The 14,938-nt window shown below is 38.4% G+C and overlaps 1 protein-coding gene across 4 annotated transcripts; it reads left to right on the top strand.

Moving 5' to 3' along the window:
- Positions 1 to 3,286: 3,286 nt before the first annotated feature.
- Positions 3,287 to 14,224, top strand: fam110b (family with sequence similarity 110 member B). 4 transcript variants are annotated; one of them, XM_085930686.1, is made up of 6 exons: positions 3,287 to 3,395; positions 7,914 to 8,051; positions 8,659 to 8,720; positions 8,967 to 9,207; positions 9,306 to 9,697; positions 9,775 to 14,224. In XM_085930686.1, exons 4-6 carry the CDS (start codon positions 9,085 to 9,087, stop codon positions 10,679 to 10,681), a joined length of 1,422 nt encoding a protein of 473 aa, XP_085786812.1. In that variant the 5' UTR covers positions 3,287 to 3,395; positions 7,914 to 8,051; positions 8,659 to 8,720; positions 8,967 to 9,084; the 3' UTR covers positions 10,682 to 14,224. The 4 variants fall into 4 exon arrangements, with proteins under 4 accessions (XP_085786812.1, XP_085786813.1, XP_085786810.1 ...); XM_085930687.1 differs by having other exon boundaries at positions 8,663 to 9,207; XM_085930684.1 differs by lacking the exon at positions 3,287 to 3,395 and adding an exon at positions 6,011 to 6,534 and having other exon boundaries at positions 8,659 to 9,207.
- Positions 14,225 to 14,938: the final 714 nt, after the last annotated feature.

Here is a 14,938-nt window from a genome sequence, read left to right as displayed (position 1 = left end):
AATGGGCATTGTTCCAAATGGTCCAGTTCACATTCTGCTGAAGAAACTTTTTGGATCTCTTCACATGACTACAAACAACAGGGCTGCTATTCAGACTCATGTGGAAGTGTGTTGGAAAGCTGTTACGCGAGCAAGTAAAATCAGATTTAAAGAGCAATCTTAGAAATACCAAATTTATGTGTCAGGCACAAAACAAAAGGCTCAGACTGGAGGTTCTGTGAGAGAGAATGTTTACAACTTGTTTTCAATTCCAGTTTGCAACTGCAAGGATGAGCAGTTTTGGATGTCACTGTCTGTTCTAATGCCAGATATTTTTAGACATTAAACATCTTGGGAACTACTCTAAATAACCAAAGGTCTCAGTTTGTTGCAGAATGAGCAATGAGTTTGTTTGAAGTGTTCAAATATGCTGGGAACATGCTGACTCATTGATCTGAGTTCATTTACATAACAAACAGATTATTGGCAGGTTTGGATCGCTTTATTCCCTTAACAATTTTTGAGCTAGTCTAGTGTGTGGAATGTGTACTATTGTGATAACATCAGACTCAATTATATTTGTGCATTTATCCAACATGTGTACGAGCATGCTTGTATATCTTTGATCCATGTTTGAAGGATGATGATTGGATATTTTCGTACCCTCTCACACTATGATAAGCCATATCGAGACACGTGAGAGCAAAACAATGCAAGTGTGGACCTCGCTCGTGTATATCCAGTGAACCAGAACCACATGTGTGAGCCACAGGACAAGTTTGAACACTTACTTACACTCCCCATTTACATTATGTACTGAAATTTCAGATACGTTCATTTTGTAATCCATGCAGTAGGTCTATGTTACATTTAATCAATTGTAGTGTAATAACTTTAAGTGCTTGTGGGCCTCAGTCAGTTACCCCCCTGAGAGTGGAAAGAATGCGGGGCTTGAGAGATGCACAAACATAATACACAGATGTTCTAACTGTTGAAGTAAGATTTTCTGGAATTCGTCTAGTGCTGCTCCCTTTCATCACTGCTTAACGGAGTTTGGCAGGAAAAAATCTGAGACCCACTTGGAAAGAAGAAAAATCATTGAGAAAGTGTGGGAACATAAGGGGTAGTGTGATCTATAAATCTCTCTGGTAGCAATAACAAGCCATGTGAATAGTGTACTTGCTCAAGTGAGACATGAACACTAACACAGAAACAGTCTGAATGAGCTATCAATATGTATTCTTAAGTATAACTTTCATATATTTACATAAACATTTGAACATATTCATTGTTTTTTTTCTTGCAAAATGTAAAATCCACTAAAACATCAACTGTGCAATGTGTCCTGTTTGTCTGATTTGTATTTAAAATAAATAAGAATTGTGATGACATTTGTGATTTCATAGATTTAAAAAAATGGAACGAGGCAAACTTTAATTCAGAAATACTATATCATGAATAAATGAAAAAAAAAACACAGTCTCACAATTATACGTTTGTCATTAATGAATTTGTAGCTCAAGAGGAAGAAAAACACAATGTTTTCAGTGACCCAACTGTAATGTGATCTGAATGTTATGAGAGCTCAGATCATCTAAACCATATGACTCCTTCCAATTCAAACAGCACACATCTGTTCCGCTACACAAACACTTTGTGTTATTGTTACACGTATCACTGACAAAAGTGTCCTTTGCAGGGTCTAGAAATGCATGTAAGCATTTAGATGGAAAATTTATATTGTGTAAAATTAAGTTGGATTGTGCGGGTGGTAGTTTTCCCAATATGAAATACATTTTGCATTTATATAGGTAATGTCTTTTTAAAACATTAAAAGGCTAGGATGCAACATGTTCAAGTACTACTACAAATCATTCTGGTAATGTGTTCTGTGTTACAGGAAAGCCTGTTTGTGTTTTGCGGTGAGTAGTAACGTGTACAAATGTTCAACATTTACAAACATGTTCAACATGTACTCGGACAAGCACAATTTTTGATGACACTCGAGTTTCTCAAGACGATTCTATTGAGACATGTTTCGCCCTCTAGTGGATATTTAGGGTACTACATTGTGAACAACCATGCCACTGTTCAACCCAACCACGTCGGATGCCCTTCCTGATGCAATATTTTTTTTAGTTTATCCTTTTTTTTTTTTACCTGTAATTACATTAAATACCATAATATTTTATTTTTACTCGGTTATTATACCGTCCAAATTTGATACCACCCCATGCTCCAAAGAGAGTAAAAATATCCATGAAAAAACTGGTTATCAGATCAAATCTATCAAACAGAAATCTACTTCAGGCAACAAATAATTTTAGCCATTGCATTGCATCGCATTATTGCAAGAACCTCAATTGCCTGCACCTAATCAATCACATTGAGAAGCCATCTATATGACCTATATATTTAGCACAAAATAAAACTAAAATATTTATCTATATTTATTCCAAATCATTACATGTTACATTAGATGTCCAGTTGAAAGAGCATATGGTAACAGTAAAACTACAACAAAAATTAATTGACATAGATCAATTTATCTATGATGACAGAAAAAATCCATCCACGTACAGCCTGGTTTCTTCCTGTTGCTAGGTAACAGTGAAAGGGTTTGCACACATAGGAGCCTCTGAAGCTTTGCATGGCCATTTGTGTGTCATGACAGAGAAACAGCGCTGTCTTTCAGCTAGCACATACTTACCGACTCTTAACACGATCTCCCCTGCTCTCACGAGTTTGTTTATCCTTAGCTGCGGAGGTTGAAGCAGTTTAGTATTTTGGGTGGTCATTATTATACTATAGAAACTTGCATGGATAGTATTGATGTCAATTAAGATAATGGCAATGTATTGAAATGAGCAATTAAGTTTGTGTACAGGGATTTTCTTTTTAATTTTTGAAATGTTCTATGAGAACATGTACTTCATGGGATTAAACAGAATATGTGTATTTATATCCGTAGTTACTAGTCCATACACGCGGGACAAATAGAGTCGTTAGTTTTCCATTTTGTGATCATTCGAGTTTTTCATTGAACAGATAAATATAGCGACTGATTGTGATTGGATTTTACTTTCAAAACTGTCATATTCGTCACCTAAACGTTCAAATATAAAATGTGACACTTGTAAAACTTCATATTCTTGAAATTTCATGACCTTTGGAAAACAACACATTTGTTCATTTGATCGTTATCGGTTAACTTTTAGATCATCCATCAAATAACTGTCCCATACCACCGTGGCCTTTTATTGTGGAAGTTATGAGCGGACATAGTCGTGCTCATGCCAAATGACGTGCAGTATTGCTCTCGGCTGCGAACAGGATGCTGTCAGGCCGAAAAGACGCACCGACCAAGCGATGGCAACTGTAGCTGCATCCTTTGTTTACCTGGCCTAAACAAAAAGGTAAGCCCCGTTAATCACCGTTATGACGACGCTAACGTGGCAGATGGTTTTTATCCTAGAAACCAGAAAATGCATCATCCGCGGTACGCTGTACTTGTAGCGCCTCTTAAAATTGCTGTGATGCTTGAACATAGCCATTGTTCTCAAACTGTCAAATAGGCAGTAATGGACACGGTCACGTCCATTTGATACGGTATACCTTTATTATGATGAAGTGAAGTAGTGTAAGTAGTGATGGTAAGCTTTTAATGTGTTTAGAGATGTGTGTATGTCGGCACGGCGAAGCAGCTAGCTTCCATGCATGGCGGTGCTGTGATGTCGGTGAGGGTTTGGCATTGCTTTGCTGCATCACCAGTGCGTGCGTGCGTGCGTGCGCAGGTATAGTTTGTGTTTACGTCGTGCCTCGATGTAGCATCCATTCAACGCTCACCCCATCACCGATCACCGACAGAGCTTCCGGTTTCATTATGCGTGCATAATATGAATGTAAGAGTAATTGCCTCTTTTTTTTTATTTTTATTTTTTTTTTTATTAGAAGCGTTTGCTTTTCGGTAGACACATATACACACACACACATACCCTTATAAACTTTAGCGACCAAGCCATTTTGTAGTGATTAAAATATAGAACAATGAGAATAGCCATTGATTGATTTGGCAAACTATGACATTACAACCAGTCACCAGTTTTGCATAAAAATGCAAAATATCAGACGATCCCAATCCAGATGCTCAGTGTATTTTGTGCGGCCATGAGAGAAAACTTGCGTACACTCTCACAGTTAGTGATTTGGTGCAGACATTTTCATTTTTTCTGGATGTTAACCTTGCCATTTAGTCTGGGATAAGTCATGGAGTTTTTACATCAGGGGCCCCAGTGGAAAACCTGCTGACAATGCATTGCTTCTGTCTGCATTCATGATGACTAATGCTGGATAATTTAGTGCAGGCAAACACAAACAGTCAGGAATTGTCCTGGCTCTGATTGGAGTTATAGTGTTTGGCCCAGGGCTGAAAACTGTTTGCTTTCAGGTTTTTTTTTTTTTAAATAAATGAACATACTGTAACTGTATACTCTAAACACACATTCTACTACACTGAGAACATTGACAACTAGGAATGACAACAATTTTGAAATGACAAATTTTGTCTGGTTCCTCCACTTATTCCCAGCAAGGCATGGGAAGAGGGAAGGCAAGGGGGTTGGCTGTTTTGCTGAGCAGAAGGTGCACTGCGCTGCACAGGGAAAGGCAAAATAACCCACGGACTACTGGCTCTGTCAATTTACTACTGAGTCTACAAACACTGCTGCACGTCCACACCACCCACTCACAGTGATCACAAACAACAAAAAGACTATGTATTATTATTTTATGATTATGAAGTATTTTAAATGATACAATGGAAAATAATTTCATTTGGATTAAAAATCTGACATGATACAACCTGGCCTGTTTACTGAAGTCGAAACACTAATATTACCCTTCTCATTAGTACAACAACAACAACAACGATAATAAAACAAACTCAATACATGTAATAGAAATTTCATTCAACTTTCATAAAATCTTCATTTGTATTTAATTTATTATTATTTTAATCTTTAACTATCCTGGTAATGCAATTGACAATAGATTCTCATTTGCAATATCAACCTATCAGCAGACAGCAAAGGATATCGTGGTAATAGTTCGAAGAATGTCGGTCTGAATGGTTGGCAGCGCAACCATCCTCAGGCTCTTTTAAATATATTGTATGTTCACAGCAATGTTAGATAATATTTTATTATGTAAGGCAGATTTTCTCAGCGGCATCTGCTCCTGATGCTACGTATGTCCATACTTTATTCGAACAGCTGCAATGAGGATTTAGTCATGAATGTTTTCATAAGATTGGAGTTTAGGAGCTCTTGCATAACTAACTAACTAACTAACTAACTAACTAACTAACTAACTAACTAACTAACTAACTAACTAACTTTGCTTGTTCTGAGAATATCCTCCGTTCATCCTTTTGTTTGTCGTCCATATAAAAGTAAAATTGGTACTGAGTAAATCAAAAATCAAAGCGAATCTTTTCAAATCAAGCCCTTATGGATCGAATCGATTCAATTTTGAAAATCTAAATCAATACTCAGTCCTTATTATTAGTAGTTATTGTTATTGTATTATTATTTGTGGTATTATTGTTCTTCCTCTTAATGTTCTCGTCATTGTTATTACTGTTGTCATTTTTATTATTATTAATATGACCATATTTATTAATTATTGTGGTTTATGTTTCTTTTGTTAGAGCTCATGTACATCGCTTTGTTAAAAGTGTCGTTGTTAAAGTACTCGCCCTATAAATAAGGTCGAGTTGAGGTCTTCTCTAAATCTTTAAGCATTGCTCAGTAGCTCTGTGCCAAGCCCATTAGCTTGGATACAACGGTGCCGTAGCTTAGTTCTTAGTTACCACTTTAGACAGCGTTCTACCATATTTTTTTATACTATATTTTGGCCTATTTTATATGTGTAGTGGTATATTTAAAAAAAAACAACAACTATGGACATAAATGTATTGTTGTCCCTGTTGTCGACATAGCATTCATGTGTTGTGATGTAATATTAAGCTCGTTGTGAGGTCGAACTTGCTTTTGCGATGGGCAACAATGTGTACCGTGGTTGTGTGCTTCCTCCTTCGTCAGGTTATCAAATGCTTGATAACTGTTTGGAATTCCAGAAACTGCTCTTGTGGTAAGCTCATTCACTTGATTGTCATGTATAGCGAGTTGGTTGGTTGGTGGACCACAGTTGTGACATGAGAGCCCAAAAAATTCATTTGTTCAAAACCAGGTCAGGTCAAAATGATATATGCTTTAAAACAAACCTTCCTGCTATGTGCATGGACACATTTGATCATTTATTTGATTAATTAACCTAAATCCAAAGTCAAGTTAAAAGGACAGCTGCTTTGAGAAACTCGGCTTGTGTTTAGTCTGCAGGGGCAGCATGGGGGAGCTCCTCACCTTTGTGACGTCACAAAGTCACGACCTGATCATTTTCTTGAATAATGGGAGGCTGGTGCTTAGAGAGAAGGAATAAGGAAGAATTGGCAAATATAGATAAACAGAGAGGAAAACACTACTTTGTGAGTGTTTGGTGAGTAACATACATTTTTACGTGGCTAAGAGCTCACAATAATTTTCCTAATAATTCCTTTCAACATTTTCTGAAATCACATGAACTGATTATTATTAGGATTATTCATTATTCATTAGGAGCAGCCCAACAATCTTTTAAATAATGTCATTGGAATTTAATTATTTTTACAAGCAAAAAAAAAAAAGTATTTAAATAAATAAATAAATACTTAGATCAGGAATTTTAGCCAATAGCTTTCACACCAATTTCACTGTTCATGAACATCACATGACCATAGGAAACATTACTTTGTGACATAGGCCACCAGGACGTAATGTTTTTGTCATAGAAAAGTAATAAATTATTCAGTCCTGCATCAAAGTAAAAAAACAAAAAACAAAAGCACTCCATTGTAAGTTGGTATTGTACTTTTTGATCATTGCATTTGTCATTTTTATTAGTTAGCCCCTTGCCTAAATAATTGGCTAACTATGTGGCTGTCTTACTTACATGTTACAAATATAATAATGTGGATTACACACAGCCCACTTTGTCAGCCTCCAAGGGCTGAAAGCCTGTAATAAGATTAGAAGACTCGCAGGAATCTGGTAGTGAGTTCGAGGTGATATAGGGGTCATTCTTTTCACTTTCACAAGACATGCAAAACTCTTTTTTTGTTATTGCTGAGGCAATGTATCATTATTAGAGCAACATAAATGTAGTCTTTGCAACTGAAAAGTGTTTTTCACCAATGTTCGTTTCATTCCAGTACATGGTGTCTACATTTGGGTTGATTTAAGAAGCAGACACGTTGTGAGATGCTTTCTCTAAATATCTGATATGGATGTGTGACAATAATGTTTTTACTATGATTGTTTATTTTGAAAAAAACATCACTTTTTCAAGAGATCCACACACGCACATGCACACGGACGCCTCAGATATTCACGTTTGACAGGCAATCCCTCTTTCACCCGCCTGGGGGCAGTGTTGCTGTCTACATTGAACAGGAGCGAGCCATCTCCCGTGTGAAATAAACAAAAAAATAAAACATCATATAAAGACTCGTTTTCTGCTTTTTAATCGACAGTTTTCAAATGAGAAACGGGAGACGTGTGCACGTGTTCGCTGATCCACAAACGCATATTCAACACACATGCAGAATTGAATATTTACACATGATTAATGCACACACAATAAAATAAAAAATAAAAAAAAAAACGTGAAAATCACAAATGTATTTGTGGATCGGAAGAATATGTAAAAATCATAAATATATTTGTGAATCCATAAAATGCGTGAAAATTACGGATGTATTTGTCTGAATAATTCTGACACAAATCTTTTTATTTCTACTTTTGTTGGTGATCTGTTGTCAATGTTTGTGTCTTTGACAGCTGTAGTTCCCTCCGACAACCAGCAGCACCTGGAGGAGAAGAGGGAGGCATCACGTTGTAATAGCCAAAGTTTGGAAAACTGAAGTGGCAATCGCATTCCTTCAATCCATGCTATGAAAGACTACAGATGTAACTCCGGTAAGAGCAGTTTGAATGATTTTCTTTCCATTTTTATATTATATACTGAATTATTATTTAACATTATTTGTTGTTAGTGCACGGTGAGGCACTGGTTAACACGTTATCTCACAGTTCTGAGGTGCAGAACTGGTTCAATTCTCCATTTTGAACAGAGACTAAAACTCAAGGAGTTGTCAGTTTCATTTCATTCTGCAGTTTTATTCATTTATTTTACATTGATCCTAAATTTAGAGTTAGGTGATTTTTGGGGGGGATTTCAATTCTCTTTTGCGGTGACTGTTGTGGCTTTTTGTCCAAAATAAACAAAAGGTCTTTCTTTCAAACTATTTATCATTGCTTTAATAGAACTTTATGCATCAAAAATACTGGTATTAGTGAGTATTTGAGTTGAATACTGGCACTGGTATCATATTTTTAAAAAAAAGTGGCTCTGTATTGAACATCCCTAGTGTGCATATGTGTGCGTGCATGTGTGGGAGCTTGAAGCGCTCTGTTATGAATGTGTGTCTCTTATCTAATCCTGATTTTGTTGCTAGGTGCGTGATGCCATTTATAACATTATTGCTAACGCTGTTTTTCTTTTTTCCCTTTTGTTCTATTTCAGATAGTGAGGAGAGCTGAAGCCAAGGTGTAAACTGACAGTTTTCCTTTCCTCCACATCCTCTGGTATCCCTTCATCTTTGTACAAACACCACTGCATGCACACAAACAAACACACACACGAACGCATGCACATTTTTGTCTCTTCCAGTCTGTCTTTGAGCTTGTTCTTGCTTGATGAATATCATTTGGCTCACTACTTTGAGTTTAGCACTGAAGACTAAAAGTAAGAATTCCTCTCGGAATTAATGTCCAGAGTCAAGTTGAAGATTGACTGGTTCTTCTTGGTGATGGTGTCTTTCCTGTCTGTAGGTGGTCTCTTTTCCACGTTGTGTCTTCATGTTTTGGGGGTCCTTCAGTGCCCCCGCCCTCTGTCAATCCCCCTGTTCCTGCTGCCACCACGGCCGGCCACCCCAGACACTCAGTTGCCATGCCAACAGAGACATTGTCTCCAGCTCTGCCAGATAGCAAGGCCACTGGCACTGCAACACCTTTCAGTTCTACTGTACCCCTCCGAATCCTTAACAAGGGCCCAGACTACTTCAGGAGACAAGTACTGGTTCTTCACTCAGCACTCAACTGCATCTTGACTTAAGTCTGATTTCCTTTTCCTTCCATGTTCTGTGTTAATATTATATTTATCTATTTCAGGTTGAACCCAACCCGAAACGTCTCAGCGCTGTTGAGAGACTTGAAGCTGACAAAGCAAAGTATGTTAAGAGCCAAGAAGTTATCAACGCTAAACAGGAACCAATCAAACCACCCATTTTGGCCAAGCCTCCTATTGTTCATTCTAAGAGAACCGGAGTGTGTGGTGGAGTACACGGAGGCGGAGTACCTTTCAAACCTTCAAATAACAACGCTAAGTCAGAGACATGTGCAACGAGCAGCAAACGGGAAAATTTAAATTTGGAGATTCTAAAAAATCTTCTCAACTCGTCGTCTTCTTCGGGTGCGGGCTCTGACGGGCTCGGGGGTGGAGCTAAGAGTGCTGTGTTGATGAGGTCATCGGGGGGACTGACAAGGAGTTGGACACCTTCCAGGTAAAAGATGAATCAATGTTATGTTTTTATTTGACGTTAACTTGGGTACTAATCATTTCAATGTCTTATGCTCCTAGGATGCCGTTAACCTACCGATCCACAATGGCTCTGAATGAACAATCACGAGACTCTGCTCCCAGTCCAAGTACCTCACATTCCCTACGCTCATTTTCCCATTCCTTGAAGGTTCCTCCAGGCAGTAGCGGTGGACGGTGCAGTCCACAGCTGGTAGGGAATCTCAATCTCAGCAGAGTATTAGATGAAAGAGGACGTGAAGGAGGGGTTACGGAACGATCGCGGTCTCCACTTCCGCCGCTGCTGACTTCCCATTCCTCCTCCGACCTTCTGCGACTGTGCAACGGCAAGCCGCTCCGCGCTGCTCGATCCAGCAGCTCCTCAGCTCCGCCACTCCCACCGAAACCGAACCCCGCTTCCCTCCCACCTCCTACCCTCTCATTATTACTGCCTCCCCCTCGCACAAACCTATCCCCGTCACCTTGCAACAACACAACCCTTCAGTCGCTGCCATGTGATGTGGGAGAAGCTGCCAATCCCTCAAAAGATCCCAACCTGGAGTTGGAGCTGGGTTCCTCCGTAGCACGTCGTTCCTCTCTACATAGATCAAAATCAGACCTGTCGGACAGGTATGCCCGAGCTGGAGCTGATGTGGAACGTTTTTTTAACTATTGTGGCCTCGACCCCGAGGAACTGGAGGCAGTTGGTCCAGAGAACTTTGCACGGGCCAATTCGGACATTGTGAGCTTGAACTTCAGATCGGCTTCCATGATTTCCTCTGACTGCGACCAGTCACGGCGGTCTTCAAATGACGGATTGTCGGATGGGGACGAAGGAGAAGATGAGGATGAAGAAGCCGGAGAACGAGTTCCTTATGGTATCTCTGCTGTGGAACGTAACGCAAGAGTCATTAAATGGCTGTACAGCATCAAACAAGCGAGAGAGACTCAAAAGGTCTCGCATGTCTAGATAGTGTTCTACAATCAAACTGCTTCTCGTCTGTGATGTGATTTTTCTCATTGCTCCAAGACGGCTTTTGAGAATGACATGGACAGAAAGAAAACATAAAATGACATCAGCAAAAGAATAGAACTTAAAACACTCGTACAAACCTTTACAGGACATTTATGAACATGAAATAGTTCCTTTGGGAGTATTTTGGGACGTTGTACACTGTCAAATGTTCAAATGTTGGATTCAGCAACACGAACAATGTGACTGCCTCATGACAAAGAGCAACTGACCTATCATAGCGGACAATCCATCAATTCACATCTAGTTAAATGAAATGAAATTCACATCTCATGTGAGCGCAGCTTGCTCTGGGTCCTCTGAGTCATAACCCGCTTTGCCCGTTCAGCTGTTAAAATAGGTCAAGTGATGTGCATGAAAGAGACACAGTGGACCATTCCAACCTTGAGGAAAATAAGGATGGAACTGTCATGGCTACTTCAGATTTTACATTCACACAAAGTGCCATGTTTCCTCAAATAGTCACCAGGACTCTAATATATGCCTGAAGGCGTCTCCACAAAGACATTTTTTTTCTCTCTGAAAAAAAAATTAAAAATCAGGTCGGGGCAGTACATTTATACTAATTTCTATGAAGTTGGCCTCGTGAATTGAAATTGATAATATGGGCCTGAAGAATTACATGGCTGCTACATTTGGCTGTTGCGTATATAAACATCCGTGGTCACTGTTTGAAGAAATGCGGCACTTGATGAAATAAATGTTACAGCTCCACATTGTTGATGCCAGGGGTGTCAAACTCATTTTTTTTTGCGGGCCGCATTGTAGTCATAGCTTTTTTCGGGGGGCCATTATGACTGTCAACCCAAATAAACATATGAGCTCCTCATATTCAGTAAAAGCTACAAAACAAACTGACAAATAACTTGTTTTCAAATCAGACGAGTAAAAACTGGTCAAATATTAAAAAAAAAAAAAAAAGATATTATTAGATGTGAAGACAATTTGCAATTCTACTAATGACACACGAATTTGATGCACAATTTGCCTTCGCTGGCCACATAAAATGATGATGTGGGTCATATCTGGCCCCCGGGCCTTGAGTTTGACACCTGTGGTTTATGCCATAATTGTGAACAAGAGCCCTCAAGCAGAAGCAGAACCATCTATAACATCACCCTTGATTATCTTTTTAGGACAGATCAAAATTATTTTCAGAAATGTTTTTGTTGCATTGTCAATCTATCAAGTAAATGAAAAGAAATGGTGACCTCTTATGCCGGTGCACCATGTGATCACATTTAGGTCATTCATATTTTTTATGTTTCTGAATGAAGAAGAAACAATAGAAAAGTTCATTTGTCTCAATGCAGTGGTTCTTAACCTTGTTGAAGGTACCGAACCCCACCAGTTTCATACGCACATTCACCGAACCCCTCTTTAGTGGGGGAAGAAAAAAAAATCGAATTCAAGACAGATGTTTTTTTACTGGTGCACAAAATGAGCCGTGCATGAACGTCAACTTGTTCAAAGAATAAAAGCAACACAATGCATGAACTCACAACAAATGACATACCAGCAATTCAGTGTGACTTCTGCTGTTGCCTTTGCAAGACCAGTTCAGATATGCGTTATTGCAAATTTACGTTCGGCCCTCCGCAGTGGAGGCTCTACCGAACCCCTGAGACCGACTCACCCAACCCCTAGGGTTCGATAGAACCCAGGTTAAGAACCACTGTCTTAACGGGTTATAATCAGGACTCTATTGTTCATTGTTAAAGAATTTACCTCATGTTGGTATTGGTGAATGCGATGAGATTGATGTTGCTGTCAGCTCGGTTTTACTCAAATTCCGTTTTTAATAAGGTGGTTTATTCCATGAGAGGAAGAAAAACACAAATATGACTGAATCAAATATTGTGTCACCGACATTGGACCAATGAGTGCTTTTGCAAATAAATGTACTTTCATCTTTGTCATTTTACATTTCACACGATAATTTGTGGGTTCCATTTTTTTATGAATTCAAAATCATTTATTTATTTATTTTTTCTTAGCCGCATGTTCAAATTAGAGGAGAACAAAGTTGACATTGAGTCACATCCATTACAATTGAGTTATTTCAGTGTTATTGTTGGATCTTGGAAATGCTCTCGGGGGTTCTACCAACTAGTGGGAAGGATTCAAAATGGTTTATATGAGATAAGTGCTGCTTCTCTTGTGGGTGGGTCATACCCACCTGATTCCCCCTCAAGCTAAAATTTAAAGTTATGCAGGGACTGTCTGTCCAAATCAAAATGATCAGTCTGTAACTGGGAGAAAATTTATGTCAGCTGTATGATTGCATGACATTGACAGTGAGACATCAGATTATTAACTTTAGTTAAAGCAATACTAATAACATGTCTGTTCACTGTTACAGGCCATTTAGGAAGGACATTGTGGTCATGTCGTGCCGGTGTTCTCCAACTAATGTGTTGCTTTTGCTTCTAATGACATCTTTGCAGTATGTAGAACAATTTGCTCCATTCAGGATGTTGTTGCCGGTTCAGTTTAGTATCTGAGTTCAACTCTCCAGTTCGTGATAATCAAGTCTCTTAATTGTAGGTGCTTCAGCTCGACCCCCCCCCCACACCCCCCAGTTTATATCTTAACATTGGAGTGACCTCCATTTTCATTCTCTGCTTCAGGATGTCAGAGAAAAGCAGTGTCACTGTCACAATTTCGATCAGTGATACAAAAAAATAGGTTTTAGCTGACTTAAGTGGGTTTGCAAGCTTGATTCTTAGCCAAACTAGCAAAGCAAAAACTTTTTAGCCAGATGTAGAAAGTCACCGGTAAAAACGGCTACAAAAACAACCAGCACCTTGAGAAGAATCAAATGTTTTCAAACCTGCTAAACTATTATCAACATATTTAAATGAAAATGGCATCTGTCTATGTAAATAATAGATTCCAGCTGTTTTCTGTTCTGAGGGGAGACTCGCAGTCCCACTCTTTGGAAACCTGCTTTTGGTATTTGAGCATTAGACAAACTATTTCTTCTGCATTCTTCCAAAAGTGAAGGGAAGCTAGTCCAATTTCCTGCTAAAGGTTAAGCAAGTATCCATCCATTTGTTATGTTGCTGTTGAATACCCTTGTCCTGTCATTTCTGTTTTGCCAGTGGAATCCAGAAGGAAAAAAAAAGTCTCTCCCTGTCAGCATTAAGTAAACAAGAGTGTATTGTTCTTGCAATGTCATCATACTATCAGTTCTGTCTAAAATATTTGAAGTTATTCTGTGGTACTTTTTTTCTCTGTGTAAATGATAAAAGAAAAAAATTATAATTGCTTCTGGGGGGGGGGGGAATCAATGTGTGGATTTCTGTTTTTGGTTCGTTCGTTTCAAGGTTAGGATTTTAGAAAAAAATCCAAGCAGCATTCTTGGGAAACTGCCCTCAGAACCGAGCTGTCTGATCTAACCTCGGCAAAAAGCTTCATGTTGGCTGTGTTTTGCTGTGGAAACATTCCATTTTACTTGACTAAAAATAAAAACATTCATGTTTAGGTTCTTCTATTTTGCATTATTCCAATAAATAGCTCTTTGCCATTGACTGAATTGCAGTTTTTTCTTTGACCAACATAATCACATTCCTGGCTTGGGCTAATAATTAATAAGAAAAAAAAAAGATTAAAATGCCATGAAAAACTGCCACCAAGTTAGTAATAAAAAATGAACATTACAGTATGTAGTCTTAAATCAATCACTCCAATCTTAAATCACAACAGATTATTTTAGGGAAGCGTATTCTGGAGCTGACATTTTGCACATACATGCATGTCGCACTCTCCTATATTGTAGGGTTAATATATTTTCATGGATGGAAAGCCTTACACGCAAGAGAAAAAAGTCATAGTTTTCAAGGGATATGTGTTTTTAAGTCCTGAAACTATTCTGATCCACTTTCCTCAAAGCAGCATATCGGAGACCCGCTTTCGCCAATCTGTTTATCATTACTGCCATCTACTGGTGAAAAATAAACACAACATCTACGAATGAACAACCAACAGAACCAATCCAAATACTTGCAAATATCTAAAGAAATATGATCAGTATCAGGACGGCTCCGTGATGTGCGCATATTCTTCTAAAAAAAATAATAAAAAAAAATAAAAAAGGACACGGGGGCAAGAAATAATAAACCTGTTGTTGACGTAATTATCTTTTATCTTCTATTGTCAGTTGATAAATATGTAAACATGAAACTTTTCTGC

This window comes from Syngnathus leptorhynchus, chromosome 14 (genome assembly GCF_054491065.1).
Source record: "Syngnathus leptorhynchus isolate UIUO chromosome 14, UIUO_Slep, whole genome shotgun sequence".
Lineage (NCBI taxonomy): Eukaryota > Metazoa > Chordata > Actinopteri > Syngnathiformes > Syngnathidae > Syngnathus > Syngnathus leptorhynchus.
Note: the sequence above shows the minus strand (reverse complement) of the source record. Positions and strands in the feature narration are given on the sequence as shown.